The following is a 21,563-nucleotide window of genomic DNA, read 5'->3' as shown; positions in this document are numbered from 1 at the left end:
CTGAATTATATGCAAAACTGGGATTCTGCTAGGACTTGAATAGGTTCTGTAACATTGAGTGGGGGAGCCCCTCTCCAGAATGGAATGGGGGAGAGAACTTGAATGCACCCCCCCAGAAAGGGCAAGCCTGATCAGCTGACATCCAAAAGCCTCACCCCTTAATCAAGAATTCAGGATCCATATCTATCTATCGACCTACCTACCTACCTACCTACCTAACCTACCTACTAAGGGCTGTATGTGTCTATGTTCCAGCATAACTCTGCAACGCCTTGAGCAATTTCAACCAAACTTGATACACAGATGATTTACTCTCTGCAGACAAATACTGTGGGGGTAAGACACCCCTAACAGCCCTAAGGGTGGTGTGTTCTGTTAAGATACAGCCTGTTGTGCCTTAAAATGGTTTCTACTGTACTGCCGTAAAATGGCTTCTACTTTACAGTGCAGTGGAGTTGGCATGGTAACAGCTTCACAATACTCCACAAGGGGGCTCCCTCTGGTAAGGGGAAAAATCCAACATTAGAAATTACGTTTGGTCCCGACATTTGGTCCCCTATAAATAAATACCTGGGTAACACCGGGTTAGTAATCAGCTAGTATTTTATAAAATGAAGAGGTTGCATGGTTTGAAAAAGACTGAAAAAATCTTGGAATTAGACCAATGTGTCAATGTAACAGCAATCGGCAGAACGTTATAAATTTCATTTCTAAACTTGACCGTTGGTTTTCATTACTCTTACAAGCTTAGTTTAAAAAAAAATTACATTACATTAACTACTAGAATGTTTAGGATTCTAGCATATCCAGCATAGCTGACAATGTGCTTTCAAAATCTTTAAGCCATTTTTTGGGGCACCAAGGCAGAATTCCTGCACCATCATTTTGAAGCATCGATAATGGTTAATAAGTTGAATTTACTAAGTTACTGCTTGTTAACAGAAACGGATTAATTTTCCCTAAAATCTTTCATTAAACGCAGTTGTAAGATCAGCCAGCAGGGATAGAATTAGCTGTTTAATATGTGTTGATAGTCAGACAGTGTTAAAAATTATGTACATGCTGAGAATGGATTTCATTAAGAAAAGTACTCAGAGGTTTGTTGTGCAATTGCTCTGCCGTGATTTTGGCAAAATCAGGGGTGCCTGCAAGGCGCGGTAACAAAGTCAGGTTTGGTGGCCGTAATGCAGGAGGTCCTCGTTTTAGCGACTGCCTCATTTAGCAACCATTCCCACTTAACGAAGAGGATGAAAAAGCACAACCCTGGCAGGTCTGCTGAGTCAAGAAAGGTTGAATGAAGACTGTCACTTAAGTCGCAGTTTCAATTGGCAACTACCTCGTTTAACGACCATGTTGCTGGTCCCAAGTACGGTCGCTAAAGGAGGACGACTTGTAAGGTGACAGACATTCGCCCAATTTTACGCAGGTGCGCTCAAAGGGGGAAACTTTTGATCGCAACATCACAGCCACATCACTTTGGGCTTTTTAACCACATCCTTTACACACACACCTGAGTAGGAAGATGTATCGTCTTCTATTTGTCATCTTTACCTCTTTTCCCACCAATTCTTTTATCTCTTTTCATTTAAAAAAAAAAACCAGTGTTAGCAATGAAGTGTCAGAGCCCTGCTTGGATAAGCTTGCAATCCTACACCCACTGAACAAAAGCCCCCTTGAATTCAGTGGGTCTGGCTTCGAAGCAGAGTAGAATACAGTTGCACAGCCAATATGGTTCACATTTTCTCAGGTGTCTCAGCTTCATGCAATTCCAGGTTTAAAAAACCAACAACTGCAATCCACGCAAAGCCATTTAACCTTGCTCCTGTTCTTGTGTTGGACCGAAGCTCAAAACTACAGTTGAAAACAGGTATAAGTTTGTAAGGGAACTGCAGCTGTCAAACTAACTTTCCACCCCTCCTGGCTCCTGTATTTTGAGGGACAGCTGAGCACCCAAAGCATAAGACATGCAAGCCTCAAACTGTGTGTCACGCTTTAGGCGGTCCAAGATTTCAAGTGCCGCACGGACCTTTATGCATATCTCTGTGGTTTGCGTCCTTTTTAGATTTTTTTTAAATTCAAGAAGAGCCACAATACTCCCAAGGCACAAGAAAGGACAGTAACCCGCACCCTTCAATCAGGGCTGTCCACATTTGATTTTTTCTCTCCATCCAGTCAAACTGTGTTTCTTTCCCATAATGACTTTTTTGGGGGGGACTATAAAGTAGTTTTTAGTGAAAGGGAACCAGGTTTTTAGATCAGCTTAAAGGTAAAGGTTCCCTTTAAACATATGTGCTAGTTGTTCCTGACTCTAGGGGGCGGTGCTCATCTCCGTTTCTAAGCCAAAGAGCCAGCGCTGTCCAGATGACTCCATGGTCATGTGGCCAAGCATGACTAAATGCTGAAGGTGCACAGAACACTGTTACCTTCCCACCAAAGGTGGTCCCTATTTTTCTACTTGAATTTTTTACCTGCTTCCAAATTGCTAGGTTGGCAGAAGCTGGGAGAAGTAATGGGATCTTACTCCGTTATGCAGGGCTAGGGATTCAAACTGCTAACCTTCTCATCGACAAACTCAGCGTCTTAGCCACTGAGCCACCACATCCCTTCAGCTTACTGGTCCTTACAAATGGTTAGACCCAGAGGCGGGCTTCACACAATTCAACAACCGGTTCACCTAGCGCAAAACTGAAAATGTGAGCACGCGTGTGCGCCCTCCGCGCTTGCACGCAGCTTCAAACACACAGCGGTTTCATGTGCGCAGCTTCCAGCACACCTTCACGGGCAAGGCGCAAGTGAGTAGAGTGGGTGAGGTGCGGGAAGCAGCTGGGCTGTGATGGTGGGTCGTGAGCCAAAGAATGGGATATATAGGATGGGATAGCACTGGGGATGGATGGATGGGGGGACCCAGCTGGTGGTCGGAACTACCGGTATGCGCAAACCAGTCCGAACCGGCAGCAATGCACTTCTGGTTAAGGCCATCTTCCTTTGACTTATTTCATTTTCTCAGAGGTGAAATTCTATTTTTTTGCTACCGGTTCTGTGAGCGTGGTTTGGAGGGCGTGGGCAGGGGAAGGATACTATAAATTCTCCATTCCCACCCCACTCTGGGGCCAGCCAAAGATGGCATTTGGCAGTTCTCTGAACTATTCAAAATTTCCGCTTCTGGTTCTCCGAACAACTCAAAACCGGATGGATTTCACTCCTGCATTTTCTAAAAAAAAACTCTCAGGGACCAGCAGATGGGATTGCATATGTCAAGTATCGCACAATTAAATCTAATCATAACAAAAAAGGAAGATGCCCTTGGATCCAAAATAATTGTTCCGGTTCAAGCTGATATCGGCCAGCAACATAGCCCAAATGCCGTCGGCTCAGGAAGTGTCGTCCAACTTGGTGATTTTCACACCCCGGAGAGGTATTTGATACGAGTTTACATTCCTTGGTGGTTTTGCACTTTGTGTTTTGCCTCTATATTTTCCTTTCGTCTTATTCCGGTGTCAAGGAAGAAAAGACAAGTTTCCAGAGTCGCTCGATGGACACTTGAGGCAGCTCAGTCCTAAAAAGGGAAGGCGGTGGTGGGCTTGCAAAAGGCAAAGGGAGGCATTTTATATAGGGGGCAAAGGTGCCGGTCGGGAGGGGAAAAGTTGTTCCGATGCCCTTGAGGTTTTCACCGCTGGGGGTGGAGGCCTGCAAAGAGAAGACAGGGTCAAACCTCAGCGTGTGGGTCAGGAATTCCCCATTCACATTATTAAATTAGGGAGGGGGGGACAGGAAAGTATTAAAATGCAAGTATGCAAGTTAAAAAGCAATATAAGTGGAATTGTTATTAGAAATAAAATATAACAGAGAAAATTATTTGTATGAAAATATAAAGTTGGGATCGCTGAAATGCCACCCCGAGAACCTATCAGAGAAAGCAAATAAGCAAGGGCAACAATGGAAAGGGGGGAGGATAAGGAGGGAAAGGAATAAAGGGTAGAGTAGAGGGAATAAGGGAGGGGAATTAAAAGTAGGAGAGAGGGGAAGAAGGAGGAGAAGAGAGGAGGGGGAAAGAGAGGGGAAGAAGAAAGGAGGGAGGATGAGGAGGGAAAGGAAGAAAGGGTAAAGCAGAGGAAGTAAGGGAGGGGAATTAAGAGTAGGAGAGAGGGGAAGAGGAAAGAGAGGGGAAGAAGTAAGGAGGAAGGAGAGGAGGAAAGAGAGGGGAAGAAGAAAGGAGGAAGGAGAGAAGGAAAGAAGAAGGCAAAGAAGAGAGGTTGAGAAGATGAAAGGAGCAAGATTATTGCAAAATAAGATGGAGGCACGGGGTGTCAAGAAACTGATCCAAACTGTATTCTACATATTTGTAAAAAAAAATAACAATAAAGATTATTGATGTATAGATAAATGTTAATATAAGAATGTATATTTGTGAATGAATTTGAAGGAAAAAAAGAAAAACTTAAAAAAAAAAAAAAGGAATTCACCATTCCTCGTCATCAGCAAAACTGGGAACCAAAAGGGATTGGGTGCCACAATCTGCATGGCCAATGATGTGGGGCGAAGGGACACTGAACACCTACAACTTAGATAGAACATAGAATAAGGGAGTTGGAAGGGAGGTCATCTAGTCCAACCCCCTGCTCGAGCAGGAGATCATATACCTTTTCAGACAAATTGCTTCCCAGACACTTCTTAAAAGCATCCAGGGATGGGGCAGCCACAACATCTGAAGACAAGCCGTTCTACTCTGGTTGATTTTTTGCACTGTTAGGAAATTGCTTCTCTCTATCCCTAATTCAGAGTAATTCTCTGAACACATCTATATGTACAAAAACGTGTGTGTGTGTGTGTGTGTGTGTGTGTGTGTGTGTGTGTGTTTTGTAGGATAACTCTGGAACGCCTTGAACAAACTTGGTACATAGATGACTTACTCTCTGCAGACAAATACTGTGGAGGTAAGACACCCCTAATGCCCCTTGGGGATAGTGTGTTCTGTTAAGATGCAGCCTGTTGTGCCTTAAAATGGTTTCTACTGTACTGCTGTAAAATGGCTTCCACTGTGCAGTGTAGTGGAGTTGCAGTGGTAATGGCTTCACAGTACTCCACAAGGGGGCTCCCTCTGGAAAGGGGGAAAATCTAACATTAGAAATTACATTTGGTCCGGACATTTTCCCCCTCTATAAATAAATAACTGGGCAATGCCAGATTATCGGCTAGTGTTAGATATACGCACAGAGAAATTGTTAAAATTAAGGGGTGTACAAGGATTGAAAGGGGGCCTTAGATTTGAGGAGCCTTTAATAAAGGCTAGGTTCAACCTGAGAGCTGGCCCAGGGTAGCATAGTGAAGCCAGAGGGAGGGCTGGAATAGGTAGAAGCCCAAAGCATTTTCACAAAAACCTTCCCAAAACCAAGATAGAGCTAGTGTTGCAACCCTCAGCTTTTCTACATCTCCATCCTCCCAATATACTGACCTTGGGGGGACACGCTGTTGGTCCATGGATGATACCACCTGTATGGGAGAAGGACATAAAGGAGGAGTCCAATTCAGTTTTACAAGAGATAGTCGATGAATGGGATAAGAATTGCCCAATGTCTGTTGGCCTGTACTTTGTGTAAATTCCTAGAAGATACTGTATTTTTTGGAGTATAAAATGCACTTCCCTCCCCCAAAAAGAGGCTGAAATTTGGGTGCATCATAACTTTGAATGTAGATTTTTGGAAGCTTTTTTTCAGCCTTAAAGAGGTGCTAACAAGTGAAGTCATCCTCGTCAGCACCTCATTAGGGCTGAAAAAAAGCTTCAAATATTTTTACTACAGCATACTGTTGGAAAAATTTCCCGGGAAGATGAAAGATTTGAAGATTGCCTTAAGAGGTACTTCTTTCGTCCAGTTTCCATTTTTGGGAGATAATCCTCTCATGCGGAAGGCAGAGAGTTTCTGTGACTATGTAATTTCTATTCTTTGGGGGATATTCCCTTTAAGGGCAAGGCAGGGGTTTTTCCTATCTCAGTTTTCTCAATGGTTTCTTTCAGGCAAGTGCTGGGCTGGTTTGTTGATTCAGCTTTGTTACATTTTTAGAGGTGTGAAGTGCTTTTGGCTGAATGCCCAGACATCTAGTTAAGTGGCAAAAAGTGTCATTTTATTATACTATTGTGTTTGCTTGCTTTTCTGGTGTTATGGAATGAATACCTGATAAGCAGGATTTTTTTGGCCTATTTTCCTCCCCAAAAACTAAGGTGCATCTTATATTCTGAAAAATACGGTAGTTAAATTAGCAATGTAGACATTTGGAACCATCAAAATACCTTGTCCAGCAATTTTCCTGCTTCACCTGCACAGCCTTTTTAAGGGTAAACAGGAAGAGGAACTAATTAGAAAGAATAGGAGTGCTGGCTTTTTATAGCTCCTATTCCGTCTAACTAAACGGAGAGTGGGGCAGTGGCCTAGAGGTGGAGCTTTCGCCTCACAATCAGGAGACTGTGAGTTTGATCCTAGGCAGAGGTATTTCTCTCTCTGAGCACGATGAGAATGTACCTCCTGAACAAAACTCTGCATTGGCGACAGGAAGGGCATCCGACCATTAAACACTCCATTCAGTTGCCCAGACTCCATCCCAAAAGGGATGATGGGGTCATGAAAAGATGATGATGATTCCTTCAAACTGGAATTCCTCTTCCCGTTTTTCCTTAAAAACCACCAAGATTAGTGAACAGTGGAAATATTTGCTGTTCTTACCGCAGACGATGATGCGCTCCTGGAAGAATACGGAAAGTTGCGTGGACATTCGGTTCGAACAGCCTGCTGCCTACTGGTATCCGATCTGCGGAAGCATCTAAACAAATGGATGGATAAAATATTTAGCACAACTGGAGGAAAGACAAAGTCTACTGGGTTGAAAGGTGCCTTTTTTATAAACTGTTTGTCAAGTTTCCTAACGATGCCGTAACTGATTCATAATAATCGAGCCAATGTTTTAATACAAAAACCAGTGATTTATTAATGGCTTCATTAGGGAAGATTTGTTCGCAGCCAAATCTTTGCTTTGTTTACCTGCTTCTGAACTTTACCCGTTCCTTCCCTCCCCTCAGTCTGTGTCATAAATCATGTTGCCCAATAGACACACCCCTCCCAACCCAACAGCAGTAGTCTGAGATCCGATTCCAGCCGACAGTATGCGTGGAATTCACTCCCACTCATTCTGTCCCCATGACCACACGGAGAGTTGACACTGTTTGCAATGAGCTGCTCTATCTCAGGTGGAAATTTCATACCAAATGCATGGATTTTTGAAAAATCACAGCTTTCAAACCTCAAACAGGCTTCCATTGCTCATCATCCACAAGTTATGTTTAGGAGTCAAAGAACAGGTAGGGGCCTTGTTATGTATGCAGTCTGCTTTTCAAAGCATATTTTGGAATGTGTAATTTGAGCAATATTTGTTATTAATTAATTAATGCTCATTGATCAGTTCATGATAACCTGATTCAAATACTAACTTACATTTTGGAACTGATATATAACATTTCAAATGGATAGAAAACACTCCAACATGCGGATAGTCTAACATGCAGCCTTTTTGAATATTTTTGGTCTTTGGGTTCTTTTTATTCTCTTTCTTTTTTCTTGGATTGTAGTTGCAAAATTCAACATTTTTTTTTAAAGGGACACACACACACACACACACACACACACACACACACACACACACACACAGATGTATGTGGAAGGGTCCCTATCTTAAGTTGTCCAAATCTCAGGAGTTTCAAAATTTTGCAAGAGACCGTAGGAGAAACAGACAAAACCTTGTTAAAATGTATTACCCTGCAGCAGGGGGACGAGGGGTGGGCTTCAAAAATTTTAGCAAGGGGTTCTCTGCCCAGTTGCTGGATGGGCATGGCCATGGTGGGCGTAGCTTAGTCAGCCTCATGCACCACCGCAGGAGGGGGGGGGGCATTTTTGCCCTTCCCGGATTCCGGAGGCTTTTCTCAAGCCTCCAGGAGGGCAAAAATGGTCTCCCCATGCTTCGGGGTCCAGAAATGGGCCCATTTCCAACTTTCCTGAACTTCCTGTAGGGCCAATTTTTCCTTCCCTGCGTCTCCGCACGTGCCGTGCACTTACCTGTCTCCAAAATGGGCCGCGTGGAGACTCCTGGGAGGGGTGGGCATGGCCAGCCAGGAGTGGGATTTGGGGGTCCTCTGAACTGCACAGAATCTTAGCTAGAGGTTCTCCCGAACCCCCGCAAACCGCTAGGAGCCCATCCCTGGATCCATCCAAGTACCACTCAGGAGTACCTGATAGCCATGAAGATTGTGGCCCACTAAACTAAATAATGCAAAGTTATAAAAATGAATGGTCTAATTTAGATGAAAGCAGTATGAGGGTTTTTCCCAGTGGCTGAGATCCCAGCATAGCCCATCAACCATGTCAGGTGCCTTTTCAAGAAAACCCAAATCTTCCAGATTTCCCACAGCACATGATGTCTTCCTACACAGATAGTCCTTGATTTATGACAATTGAATCCAACACTTATGCTGCTAAGTGAGACAATTGTTTAATGAATCTTACCCCATTTTACGACCTTTCTTGCTACAGTTGTTAAGTGAATCATGGCAGTTGCTAAGTTAGTAACATGGTTGTTAAGTGAATCTGATTTCCCCATTGATTTTGATTGCCAGAAGGTCGCAAAAGGGGATCACATGACCCCGGGACACTGCGGCCGTCATAAATATGAGTCCAGTTGTCAAGCTTCCGAATTTTGATCACATGACCATGAGGAATGCTGCAATGGTCATGTGTGAAAAAGGGTCGCAATTTCCTTTTTGCAGTGTTGTTGTAACTTTGGTCACTAAACAAATGGCTGTAAGTTAAGGACTACCTCTATAAAATAGAAATTAGGCATTATATACAAAAATATATATATTGTTCTTTTTGAGTGGTGCAGTTCCCAGGAGGTGAAGCTGCCACCTCACAATCAGGAGGTAATGAGAATATATCTGCTGAACAAAACTCCTCATTGGTGAGAGGAAGGGCATCTGGCCAGTAAACACTCAGCTCCATTCAGTTGCCCAGACTCTACCCTGCAAGGGATTATGGGGGTTGTTAAAGGAGAATGATATATTTTGTTCTTTTTCAAAACCAAAAGCTTAGCTTTTCTGCACAGATATTTTCAGGGCAACGCAGAGGACGGGGGGAAAAAACTTACCTGCAACAGGTGTCCATGAGTGGCAACCAGGAAGGAGTCCTTTTATTTCTCGTACAATAAAGAATGAGTACAACTATTGCAATGGGAAGAACTATGAACACAAACACCAGTATCCAGTTTCGTGCGGCCACATTGCTGTCTGGAACAAAAAAAAGAAAGAAAGAAGAAGGAAGCTTCTGTGTGAGCTGTCTTCGTTTTTCTGAAGGATATTCTGCTTTGGAGACTTACCGTTGTAAGTAGGCCCGCTGTCTACACTGCCCCCATATCCTGGGGAATCGCAGTAGGGAGGCGCCCAATCTGAATTGCAATGACAATTTTTATTGCTGTTGCACACCTGTTTGAGAGAGGGAAGTATAATATTTTGGTGAACTTGCCTGTCAGGCCGGCAGCCATCTTTTCTTTTGGATCTTTGGCCTGCCACACTTTCTATTATTCTGCTATTCATTTTCTATTGCGGGAAAATGGGAGGAAGATTGTATGGAGTGAGATGCGATGCAGCCATAACAAAAGTCTTTCTAGAAAGCCAAGGTCATCCTTTGTCTTTGCACTTCTGCACCTGACCAGATCTGGATGGGTGGAATTTGCCTTCAGAAGCTGTGGGAGCCTCATCCCTGGAAGCTTTCAAGAAGAGACTGGACTGCCATCTGTCAGAATTGGTGTATGGTCTCCTGCTGGGGCGGGGGGGGGGGAGGGGTTGGACTAGATGACCTACAAGGTCCCTTTCGACCCTGTTTATCTGTTAAGGAACTTTCTTCTTAATTCTTGGTTGTATCTCACTTTAATGAGCTTCTACCCATTGCTTCCTGTCCTGCCCTCTGGTGCTTTGGAACATAAATCCGTCCTCTTTTCTGTGGCAGCTTCTCAGACTGGAAGATAGTTGTCATGCAACCCTCAAATTCTTCTCTTGAATAAGCTAATTTGCTCAACCGTTCATCAGACAATTTATCTATTTTCCAAAGCACCTGAAGGCCAGACGAGGATTAATGAATGGAAACTGATCAAGGAGAGATTCAAATTGGAAATGAGGAATTTTCTGACACTGAGAACAATCTACCCATGGAACAGAAGTTGCCATTGAGCGCCACATCAGGGTTGTGTTTCACCTTGGGGGGGCTGGGAAAGTGTGGTGGGGGTGTTGCTGGGGAGGCGTGGCCAGCTCAATGCCACTCATGTTGGGGCACCTGAGGTGTATCAGGTTGTCTTTTTATGTACACTGAGAGCTTATGCACCAAGGACAAATTCCTTGTGTGCCCAATCACACTTGGCCAATAAATAACGAATTCTATTCTATCCAAGGATTGGGCTTGACAGTCATCCTAATGATTCTTTCTTTAAATAAATTCTCCAGTGTCCGGTTGATCTTCCCAGTACTTAGAACAGTACCAAACACACATGGACAGTGGGGGGGAAATTGGTGGAGGGACAAGGAAAGTACTACATTTCTACAAGCCAGATGTTAGATCTGGAAACCAAACTCAGGAACCAACAGGAAGGCCTCCAAAATCAAGATGCTTCTCATTCGGAACTTACCCCGTGCCCATTGCATTTGTCCTTGAGGTCACAGTCATAATCTAAGATGGACGCATTAACGCATTGGTAGTGTTTGCAGACCTGAAACGAAGCAACACAAAGTATGGTTCATTTACATGCAAGCCGTTAAACGCCAATTATCTGAGACATCCCCGCCCCAACTTGGCCCTGTTCCAATGGGGACCACCCAAATTTTCAGCTAAATGTAAAAGCAAAGCAAGCGGTTCCATGCATTTGAGGCAGCCAAAGACAACTCTCAAAAGAATGGTGTTGTTTTGATCCAGCTCCCCAAACACAACAAACCCTCTGTAGTTGAAGCAATGATTCATTTATTAGGAGCGTCAGCAGTCCTGGCAAAATGTCGCTCTCTCAACACAGGCCAACAAATCCGTCCATCTGGAAGATGAATAGTTGTCAGCTACATACTCTCTCATCTCCGCCCCCTGCCTTTTATCCCCAGAGTTAGGGTGGGGCTTCGCTAGCACTGATTGGCAATTCCGTCCCAAGGACCAGCCCATAGATTTCCACTGCTCTCCTCTCCTCTGTCTTCTGCGTATCCGTGCATCAGGCACTGGACCCAGCTATTCCTCTTCTTCCTCATTTGCCACCTCCAGACCTGGGGGCTGTTGACTCGCCATCTGAGGACTGATGGATGGCTCAGGCTCTGCCTCTGTCTCTCTCTCTTTGACAGCTCTGTTCCCCCTTCCTCCTGAGAGCTCTCACATATGCCTTCATGCTGACCCTGACTCCAATGCCTCCTCCTCTGATTCGGCTGCTTGGAGGGGCCAGCCGATCAGATGCTTGGATCTGCGGGGCCAGCCTGGAAATATCAAAGGACCGACCCATGGTGCCTCTGCCAGCCAAAACAGGCTTTGGCAGGGCCTCATGTGGCCACCCGTAGCCCGTTTTCAGCCAGCAGAGTGCTGCAGGAGCCTGTCCGTCTCGTCTCCCCCCACTCACCTCCTGACCCGTGGAGGAGAACAGTAATGGTGATCCGGCCCTCGAAGAAATCCAGTTTGACACCCTAGAGCAGAGGTGGGAAACTAGGGCCCTTTTACGATCTGTGAACTTCAATCTGTGAACTGGATTCACAGCTAACTTTTGACCACCATCTCTCAGCTGTGACCAGGGGGGCATTTGCCCAGGTTCGCCTGGTGCGCCAGTTGCGGCCCTACCTGAATCGGGAGGCCCTCACAACAGTCACTCGAGCCCTTGTGATCTCTAGGCTGGAATACTGTAATGTGCTCTACATGGGGCTGCCCTTGAAGAGCATCCGAAGACTACAGCTAGTCCAGAATGCGGCCGCGCGAGTGATCGTGGGCGCACCACGGTTCGCCCACATAACACCGATCCTCCGTGAGCTGCACTGGCTACCTGTTGGTCTCCGGGTGCACTTCAAGGTCCTACTCACCACCTATAAAGCGCTCCATGGTAGTGGATCTGGCTATTTGAGAGACCGCCTTCTGCCAATTACCTCCCTGCGTCCCATCAGATCGCATAGAGTTGGCCTCCTCCGTATTCCATCCGCCAGTCAGTGCCGACTGGCGACTACTCGGAGGAGAGCCTTCTCTGTTGCGGCTCCGACACTATGGAACAATCTCCCCGTGGAGATTCGTACCCTCACCACCGTCCAGGCCTTCCGCACAGCCCTCAAGAACTGGCTAACCCGTCAGGCCTGGGGATAATCTTATTTCGCCCCTCCCGAATGCTGAGTGAATGTTGAGTTTTATTGTCTAATTTACTTTGTGCACATTTCTTTTTTCGTATTGTCCCACACTCCCCTTCCTTTTTGATTGTAAGCCGCCCTGAGTCCCCTCAGGGAAAAGGGCGGCCTATAAATAAATAAACAAACAAACAAACAAACAAACTCCCAGAATTCCTGAGCCAGCCAGGTTCCCCAGGCCTGCTGTAGAGAAATCGACTCGTCCTCAGGGCTTTGAGGTGGCACACGCGAGCCGAACATACCTTTCCAGGGGCACACTTGGTGCCTTCGTTCACCATCCCGGGATCGGGCACATCTGACCCTAGCTGGAAGTCCACACCCCAACAGGTGGTGTCTTTGATGGGAGTTTGGATAATAGCAGGCTTGATCCGAAAGACCGGCAAGGTTTCCACATTCTCACATTGCAGCTTTCCGCACATGGCATTCCTGACAAGACAAGCGTCATCACTGCAATGATGTTGTGACCCGGCTCCCCAAACATGACAAACCTTCTGTAGTTAATTAAATGTTCCCTTTCATTAGGAGCACCAACAGCCCCAGCTCTTCCATCCCAAGGACCGGCCCATAGATTTCCTCTGCTCTCCTCTCCTCTGCCTTCTGCGCATCCGTGCGTCAGGCACTGGACCCATCTGTTCCTCCTCTTCCTCATCAGCCATCTTCACACCTGGGTGCTGTTGATTCTCCATTTGAGGGCTGACGGATGGCCCAGGCCTCATCTCTCTCTCTCTCTCTCTCCCTCCCTCCCCCCTCTCTCTCTTCCTCCCTCCCTCCCTCCCCCTCTCTCTCTCTGACAACTCCATTCCCTCTTCCCCCCCCCACTCGGAGCTCTCAGGTTGCCTTGATGCTGACCCTCACTCCCACACACCCTCCTCCTCTGATTCGGCTGCAGGAGGGGCTGGCCGCCAACAGGCCACAACAAATGGCTTGCACCATATTTGGAGAGTTGATATCCCTTCTGTTTTGCTTGTGGGATTGGTTTACTAATCATAATTCAGATAAAAATTATCCTGATGCTCCCAGGCAGGCAGACTCAAGCTATGAAAAACCTATGAAAAAGCAAGACTTAACACAAGGAGATGAGCCAGGAAGCCTGGAGGGAATTCAAGGACCACTCAACAGATCCTCGATAGGGAACTATCCAGGCATCATCATCATCATCATCATCATTTAATGACCCTATAATCCCTTGTGGGGTGGTCAGGGCAACAGAGGGGAACCAAGCGTTTACTGGCCAGATGCCCTTCCCTGTCGCCAATGAGGAGTTATATTCAGCAGATATATTCTCATCATTCCCAGACAAAGAAATATCTGTGTCTACTCAGGATCGAACTCTCAGCTTCCCTGATTGTGAGGTGAGAGCGCACCAAGTTGGCCACAGCAAATGGTCACAGGCCCTCCCAGTTTGCCACCTGGACTTGCCCTTCTAAGAAACAGCTCCATCGTGTCTGGAGAAAATCTCCCCAACCTGCCTTCTTACCAGCTTGAACATTTCTTGTATTCGCGGTTCTGATATCCGCAGTTTCCAAACCGATCCCCTTTTGAGTTCACATCCGAGAAACAAATTTTGGGGGCAACCTTTGCTTCTGCAAAAGATACATTGGGAAGCAAGATGTCAGGCCTGCAGCCATCTTTTCTTTAGGATCTTTGGCCTACCACACTTTCTATTATTCTACTATGCATTTTCTATGCTGGGAAAATGGGAGAGGAATTGTACAGAGTTAGATGATATGCAGCCATAACAACATTCTTTCTAGAAAGCCAAGGTCATCCTTTGTCTCTGCACTTGACCGGGATGGGTGGAACTGCCAGCATGGCAGTGGGAGATTGGACCATGTGATGAACTTGTGGGTGTGAGGGCAAGATCTTGAACTTTCAACTTGGTGGGGGAAAACGGGAAGCTTTCAGATTCGGGTTTTCCCAGATGTGCCAACATGGCTCTCTTAATAATTTGGAACTTTCAGCAATACTTTGCCCTGGACTCTGACTTACTTTTGGATGCTATTTGGAACCCTGACACAAGATTTCAATCCAAAACTCACCTTGCACCCTCCCCTCCTACCTTCCAATGCCCCAAACGGGAGCAAATCCCCCACCACTATCTTTGCAGCATGAGATACAGTCCTCAACCCATAATCACAATTGAACCCAGATTTCTGTTGCTAAGCGAGACTATTGTTAAATAGGTTTTGCTCCATTTTATCTCCTTTCTTGCCACAGTTGTTAAATCAGCATAATCAGATTAGCAGCAAAAAGTCTGCAGAGATTCTCAATCCTCCAGGTCATGGTTGTCCCAGAGATGTTTTTTCAGGAGGCAACTGGACCTCCTTTTGAAGATGTATAACTTCTGATCCAAGAAGCTTCTTCCACTCTGACAGCTCTTCCGTTCCCCCCATCCTGTCAGAGCGGAAGAAGCTTCTTGGATCAGAAGTGATACATCTTCAAAAGGAAAAACAAGAAATTCCAGTTGCCTTCTGAAAAAAATATATCCGGGACTGATTAACAGCTGTTTATCCAGGCTCACGTCCCTAGGTAAAGGTTCCCCTGGCACATATGTGGTAGTCATTCCCGAGTCTAGGGGGCAGTGCTCATCTCTGTTTCAAAGCCGAAGAGCCAGCGTTGTCCGAAGGCGTCTCCGTGGTCATGTGGCTGGCATGACCAAATGCCGAAGGTGCACAGAACCCTGTCCCCTTCCCACCAAAGGTGGTTCCTTTCTACTTGCATTTTTACATGCTTTAGAATTGCTAGGATGGCAGAAGCTGGGACATGTAACAGGAGCTCACTCCGTTATGCGGTGCTAGGGATTCGAACCGCCAAACTGCCAACCTTTTGATCAGCAAATTCACTTTCTTAGCCACTGAGCCATCACGTCCCCTTAGACTTAGAGAACTTAAGCCTTGATAGACTTAGCAGCAGTCTATCCAGGCTTAGAGCTGTAACATGTCCCTATTGAATGCCAAAATGTTCTGGTTGTTTTTGCTCAACCCATTATTTCCCTTACGTGGTCCAAAGATATCCTGGCACTGTAATTCATAATCCTGGCAAACTCCATCGTAGCAGTAGGCCTTGTCTTGGTGGCAAGGGTGCCCGTTCTGAATGGTGACATCCTGCGGGCAGAAGGCTGAAGACCCATTGCAGTACTCAGGAAGGTCGCAGTCGCTGGCCTTCTCACGGCAGACGGTGCCCTTGGAAAGATACTGGAGAGAGAAGAAGGGGAAAGGAGCCACGGTTGATGTTTTGAGATCCATTAAGGAAATGGATCTAAGTTTCCTTGGTGCCTTCCAGATATGGTGGAATGGCAGTTCCGAGGGTTCTGGGTTCACCATTTATTTGGGGATAGGATAAGATGGGACGGGGTGGGGTGGGGTGGGACGGGAGAGGGAGAGGACTAGGATGAATACAGAAGAGCAGAGCAGTCTACAGTAGAGTAGGGTAGGGTAGGGTAGAATAATAGAGTAGAATAGTAAAGTAGAATATTAGAGTAGAAAAGTAGAGTAGAATAATAGAGTAGAGAAGGGTAGAATAATAGAGTACAATATTAGAGTAGAAAAATAGAGCAGATTAGAGTAGAGTGGAGCGGAGGGGAGTGGAATGGAACGGAATAGAATTTCTTACCTGACAATCTTTACAGCAATCTCCGTAGCCACAGCTGGATCCCGAGCGAAGCCTGCAAGTTCCTGCCTCACAGCACGGATCAGATTTACACTCCTGAAAAAAAACCAACACATACGCAGGTAACACACTTCCAGGCTTTTTCAGCCCCGTCTCCTAAACAAAAAATGAAAGTCTGGTCTGGTTTATATGTGCAGACAGGTAGAGCTCCACATTCCTAGACACAACTGTCCATGTTCAAATGATTTTTTGAGGCCATTATCCTGGCTTCAACTCAACATTTTTGGGGAGTGCTGTATTCTCATAACTCAACCATTCGACAGTTCTTTAGGGCAAACATAAGTCTTAAAGCACGTATCATTGTCTAGGTTAGGGGTCGGCAACCTCAAACACTCAAAGAGCCATTTGGACCCATTTACCACAGAAAACAAAACACCGGGAGCCACAAAATCCTTCCCGTGCCTTATTTCCTAAGCGGCCACAGGACTAGCTGTAGTTGAATTAAACGTTCTATTTTCTTCTGAAACCTTTCCTTTCTTGGATTTATCCATGGTTGGCCTACTGGGGGTCAAAAAGCTCAATAAATCTCATGCTGGCAGGTGTTGCACATTGGCGGTTGTGATGCATATTTTGAGCGACAGGGAGCTGCAGCAGGGGGAATGAAAGAGCCACATGCAGCTCTGAAGCTGCATGTGGCTCTTTCATCCCTCTGCTACAGCTACCTGACACTCAAAATATGCATCACAACTTCCAATGTGCAACACCTGCCAGCATGAACTGCATGTTGCTGACCCCCTAGGGGCAATTTCCAATTTTTTTCCTCTTGCCTTCTTGAAGTTTCATTCACTTTTCAAACTGGTTGGAAGCTCAAACTTTCCCTGGCAACTGAGATCGTATTGATGTGTGTTACTTACCTCAATTGACCCGCAGTCACACTCTTCCCCTGCATCCACAAGTTTGTTGCCGCAGTAGGGAATGCTATAGGTTTCATCAGGCCTGGGGATGTTGAGAAGACAGCTTCCGCCTTTGTTCAGGGTTAACTTTTCAAAGTCTTCCTCACTGCATGCACTGAAATTTCTGGCACCTCTACAAAGAAAAAAACCTTTATTAACCTTTATTAAATATTAACAAATGAACTCATAACAGTAACTATAATATCATAACCCTTGTATTAAATATATGTCAGGCATGCAGCCATCTTTTCTTTCGGATCTTTGCCTTGCCACACTTTCCATTATTCTACTATGCATTTTCTATTGTGGGAAAATGGCAGGGGAGGATTGTACAGAGTTAGATGATATGTAGCCATAACAAAATTCTTTCTAGAAAGCCAAGGTCATCCTTTGTCTTTGTACCTCTGCACCTGGCCGGAACTGCAAGGGTGGAACTGCCAGCATGGCAGTGGAAGATTGGACCATGTGATGGACTTGCGGGTGTGATTTTGAACTTTCAACCAGGTGGGGAAAACCGGGAAGCTTTCAGATTCGGGTTTTCCCAGATGTACCCAACATGGCTCTCTTCATCAATTGGAACTTTGAGGAATCCTTTGCCTTGGACTCCAATTTAGTTTGGGATTCTATTTGGAAACCTGACAATATAATTGTAATAGTATAACCCAATAGTTTAAACTGGGTTTTTTATATATCTTGGCCTATTTACATTTTATAAATTATCATACTTATAGTTACTTATAATGTTAAGAATCAAGATCACATGAAGTGTTAATATCACTTTATAAGGCCTTAGTAAGGCCACACTTGGAATACTGCATCCAGTTTTGGTCACCACAATGTAAAAAAGATGTGGAGACTCTAGAAAGAGGGCAGAGAAGAGCAACAAAGACGATTAGGGAACTGGAGGCTAAAACATATGAAGAATGGTTGCAGGAACTGGGCATGTCTAATTTAATGAAAAGAAGGACTAGGGGAGACATGATAGCAGTCTTCCAATATCTCAGGGGCTGCCCCAAAGAAGAGGGAGTCAAGCTATTCTCCAAAGCTCCTGAGGGCAGGACAAGAAGCAATGGGTGGAAACTAATCAAGGAGAGAAGAGAAATTTCTTGACAGTTAGAATAATGAATCAGTGTAACGACTTGCCTCCTGAAGTTGTGAATGCTCCAACACTGGAAGTTTTTAAGAAGTTGTTGGATAACCATTTGTCTGAAGTGGTGTAGAGTTTCCTGCGTAGGCAGGGGGTTGGATTAGAAGATCTCCAAGGTCCCTTCCAACTTTGTTGTTCTATTCTATTCTAGTTGGTAAACCATCTCTATTTTAATACAGACATTCATAGTCTTTTTTTCCTCTGATTCCTATCCATTGTCTCTAGCCACTCATAGAAACTGCTCCATCTCAGATAATATTCTGAATCTTCTTTATCCTTAATTTTAAAAGCTAACCTATCCATTTCAGCACATTCTAAAGTTTTATTGGCGTGTAAAGAAAGTTCTACAGGTGGCACTTACCCCCACAGCAAGACTGGCAAAAATGTTTAGCAACCTTTCTACAAAATGCTGGAAATGTAATCAGTCCCCAGGAACATACTACCACATGTGGTGGACATGCAGCAAAGCAAGAAAATATTGGAACGAATTACATAATTGGCTGGAAGAGATAACTAAACAGAATATAGATTCACAGCCAGTATTATATCTGTTGGGAATAATACTAGAGAATTACGATAAAGGGACCACATATTTAGTTTTACATATACTGACAGCAGCAAGGATTATATTTGCCAAATACTGGAAAAATGAAAACACTCCACCAGACCACTATAACATCATCAAACATCAACATCTGCCTGTGACACGTCCTTGGAAAGGACACGATAGGTCAGTGGTTCTCAACCTTCCCAATGCCGCAACCCTTTAATACAATTCCTCATGTTGTGGTGACCCCCAACCATAGAGGAGCGGTGTCTCGGTCCCTAAGACCATCGAAAATATGTGTTTTCCGATGGTCTTAGGTGACCCCTGTGAAAGGGTCACTCGACCCCCAAAGGGGTCCCGACCCACAGCTTGAGAACCGCTGCAATAGGTAGACAAAAATGCCATATCCAACCTGAACATCTGGCTGATTGTGAAATGATTCATAATAACTTCAACCATAACTTCAACCTTCTATAATTTCATCTCTCTTAGTGAGAATTAAGTTCATGAATGGTTGATCCTCTACTTGGGAGTGGTGCAGTGACTTAGAGGTGAAGCTCTCGCCTCACAATCAGGAGACTGTGAGTTCAATCCTAGGTAGAGGCAGATATTTCTCTCTCTGGACATGATGAGAATATATCTGCTGAATATAACTCTCCATTGGCGATAGGGAAGGGCATCCGGCCAATAAACACTCAGCTCCATTCAGTTGCCCGGATTCCCATCCCACAAAAGATTATGGGGGTCATTAAAAGAGGAAGATGATGGCTAATCCTCTACTTCCTTTGGGAGACAAAATGACCTGCTAGGTTCATAAGGAATCTGTTCGACCTGTAGGCTTCAATTCTCAGGAATCTGTCTGATCTTCCTCCACCAGGTGTCAAAATTTTTGCAAAATAGAATTGGGAGTTACTTACGATGCTCCGGAGTTCATAATACAGTTCCCTGTTTCGCAGTGACAGTTTCTATCGTCATCGTGGTTCATGCCCAGGTTGTGGCCAAGCTCATGGGCGACAATGGATGCAAATGTCTGCAGGCTGTTGGGTCCAAACTACAAAATATCACAGAACAAAGAAGACGGCATGGATTCCTTTGTCAAGAGACTCCGTGCACCGACAGCACTAGGCCGGACGGCATAGGGTACAAGACATTTCCTAGCTGCGACAACCTGGGCAGCCAGTTTAGGAAAAGGGAAGGGAAAGGAATGGTTTGGAGAGGAGCTGTTCTGACCGAGGCTTCCCGAGAGCCTGAAGCCAACTCCTGGTCCCGACAAAAAACCCTTTTATCAATTGACTGTGAATTCTGCTCATTCACATCCAGCAAAGTCTTTCAAGGGAGGATTTATAGTCATAGGCTTTATCTGACTTGGAGAGCTGACAGGCCGATATCTGCAAAACTTGGCAAGGAGTCTCCGAGAGTCACAAACCAATTAAGTGAAGTAATTGTCTCCTGCAAACTCCACTCCCCTTTCGCTCCTCTATTATTTCCTCTGGGAAGCGCCATTCATCGTCCAGCTGTGGCCTTACTCCCAAGTTGACCCCTGTTCCTTAGGTGTTCCCTTCATCTGGCAACTCTGCGCATGCACACACTGGGAACAGGCTCCAGCTGTTCTTCTGCCTCACTGATGTCTGACTCTGAAGGCAGCTGATAACTGTCAGTCGGCCCTGGCCCCCTCTCTGCCTCTGACACAGAGTCTTCATCAGAGCCTTCCCCAGACTCCAGGACTGGCCCATATTCCTCCCCAACCTCCTCACTCTCCGAATCTGCTTCCAATTCCGCTGGCCTCTGGTGGGCCACAACAGGAGCATTTAGATAAGGCCGAATCAGTTCCAATTTGCAACCTATCACATTTCTATCTCTATTATTATTATTATTATTATTATTATTATTATTATTATTATTATTATTATTATTATTATTATTATTATACAATTGTATCACAGCGGCCAGTTGTTTCGCCGGATTTGGCATTGGTTACTAGTCGGGCCCCACCCAGGGGCCTAGGACATCGTAACGTATTTTCGTAATATGCGTGCAGATCCAAGCAGTGCGGCTTTTTGCATTTGACTGATGGTGATTTTGTCAACTTTTAACTGTTTTAAATGTAATTCCAGTGCTTTTGGAATAGCACCCAGTGTGCCAATTACCACTGGAATTACCACTGCTGGTTTGTGCCATAGTCATTGAATTATTATTATACAATTGTATCACAGCGGCCAGTTGTTTCACCGGATTTGGCGGCCAGTTGTTTTGCCGGATTATTATTATTACTATTGTTGTTGTTGTTGTTATTATTATTATTATTATTAAACTAAGAAAAAAAAAGGGGGGGGAAATTAGAAGCTTGGTGACTGATTCATACTTATGACGGTTGCAGTGTCCCAAGGTCACGTGATCCCTTTTTGTGACCTTCTGAAAAACACAGTCAACGTGGAAGCCAGATTCACTTAACCACCAGGCGACCAACTTAACAACTGCAGCGATTCGCTGAACAACTGTGGCAAGAAAGGATGTAAAACAGGACAAACTGTCGTTCAACAATGATCTTGTTTTGCAATGGAAATGTTAGGCTCAATTGTGGTCATAAGTGGAGGACAACTTCTGCTGCCCTTTCTGTCCCAGTCATAAAAGCTGTAATTTTATCTTTGACTTAATTGAGGTGCAGTTAATAACAGCTTACCACGTTAATGCCTCCGGCGTGACTTTTGGAGCACACGGTGCCCACATAAGCCATCCCAGCTGTGCCACCAAAATCCTTCCTCCTAGGGGAGAGAAGAAAATGACCCACATTTGTTAATGATAATTAAGCATTAAGCATTACTTTTGTCTGAAAGTAAACTACCGTCCGTTTATAACCCCATGCAATAATGT

General features: G+C 45.1%; 1 protein-coding gene across 1 annotated transcript in view; it reads right to left on the bottom strand.

Moving 5' to 3' along the window:
• Positions 1-1,004: 1,004 nt before the first annotated feature.
• The window catches only part of ADAM9 (ADAM metallopeptidase domain 9), a 43,341-nt gene continuing 22,782 nt past the window's right edge, over positions 1,005-21,563 (bottom strand). Inside the window, exons 10-22 of the mRNA XM_087706121.1 lie at positions 21,373-21,454; positions 19,610-19,743; positions 16,960-17,131; positions 16,049-16,141; positions 15,435-15,630; positions 13,914-14,019; positions 12,679-12,862; positions 10,714-10,794; positions 9,412-9,517; positions 9,184-9,322; positions 6,717-6,813; positions 5,453-5,490; positions 1,005-3,687 (exon numbers count right to left, since the gene is read on the bottom strand). Of these exons, the coding sequence (XP_087562247.1) occupies positions 3,606-3,687; positions 5,453-5,490; positions 6,717-6,813; positions 9,184-9,322; positions 9,412-9,517; positions 10,714-10,794; positions 12,679-12,862; positions 13,914-14,019; positions 15,435-15,630; positions 16,049-16,141; positions 16,960-17,131; positions 19,610-19,743; positions 21,373-21,454 (1,510 nt within the window). The 3' untranslated portion in view covers positions 1,005-3,605. The remainder of the gene's footprint in view (positions 3,688-5,452; positions 5,491-6,716; positions 6,814-9,183; positions 9,323-9,411; positions 9,518-10,713; positions 10,795-12,678; positions 12,863-13,913; positions 14,020-15,434; positions 15,631-16,048; positions 16,142-16,959; positions 17,132-19,609; positions 19,744-21,372; positions 21,455-21,563) is intronic.

This window comes from Thamnophis sirtalis, unplaced genomic scaffold (assembly GCF_051295495.1).
Source record: "Thamnophis sirtalis isolate CommonGarterSnake01/CBP01778 unplaced genomic scaffold, rThaSir2_p1.2 scaffold_2, whole genome shotgun sequence".
Taxonomy (NCBI): domain Eukaryota; kingdom Metazoa; phylum Chordata; class Lepidosauria; order Squamata; family Natricidae; genus Thamnophis; species Thamnophis sirtalis.
The sequence above is the reverse complement of the archived record's forward strand: the minus strand, read 5'-3'. Positions and strand labels throughout refer to the sequence as shown.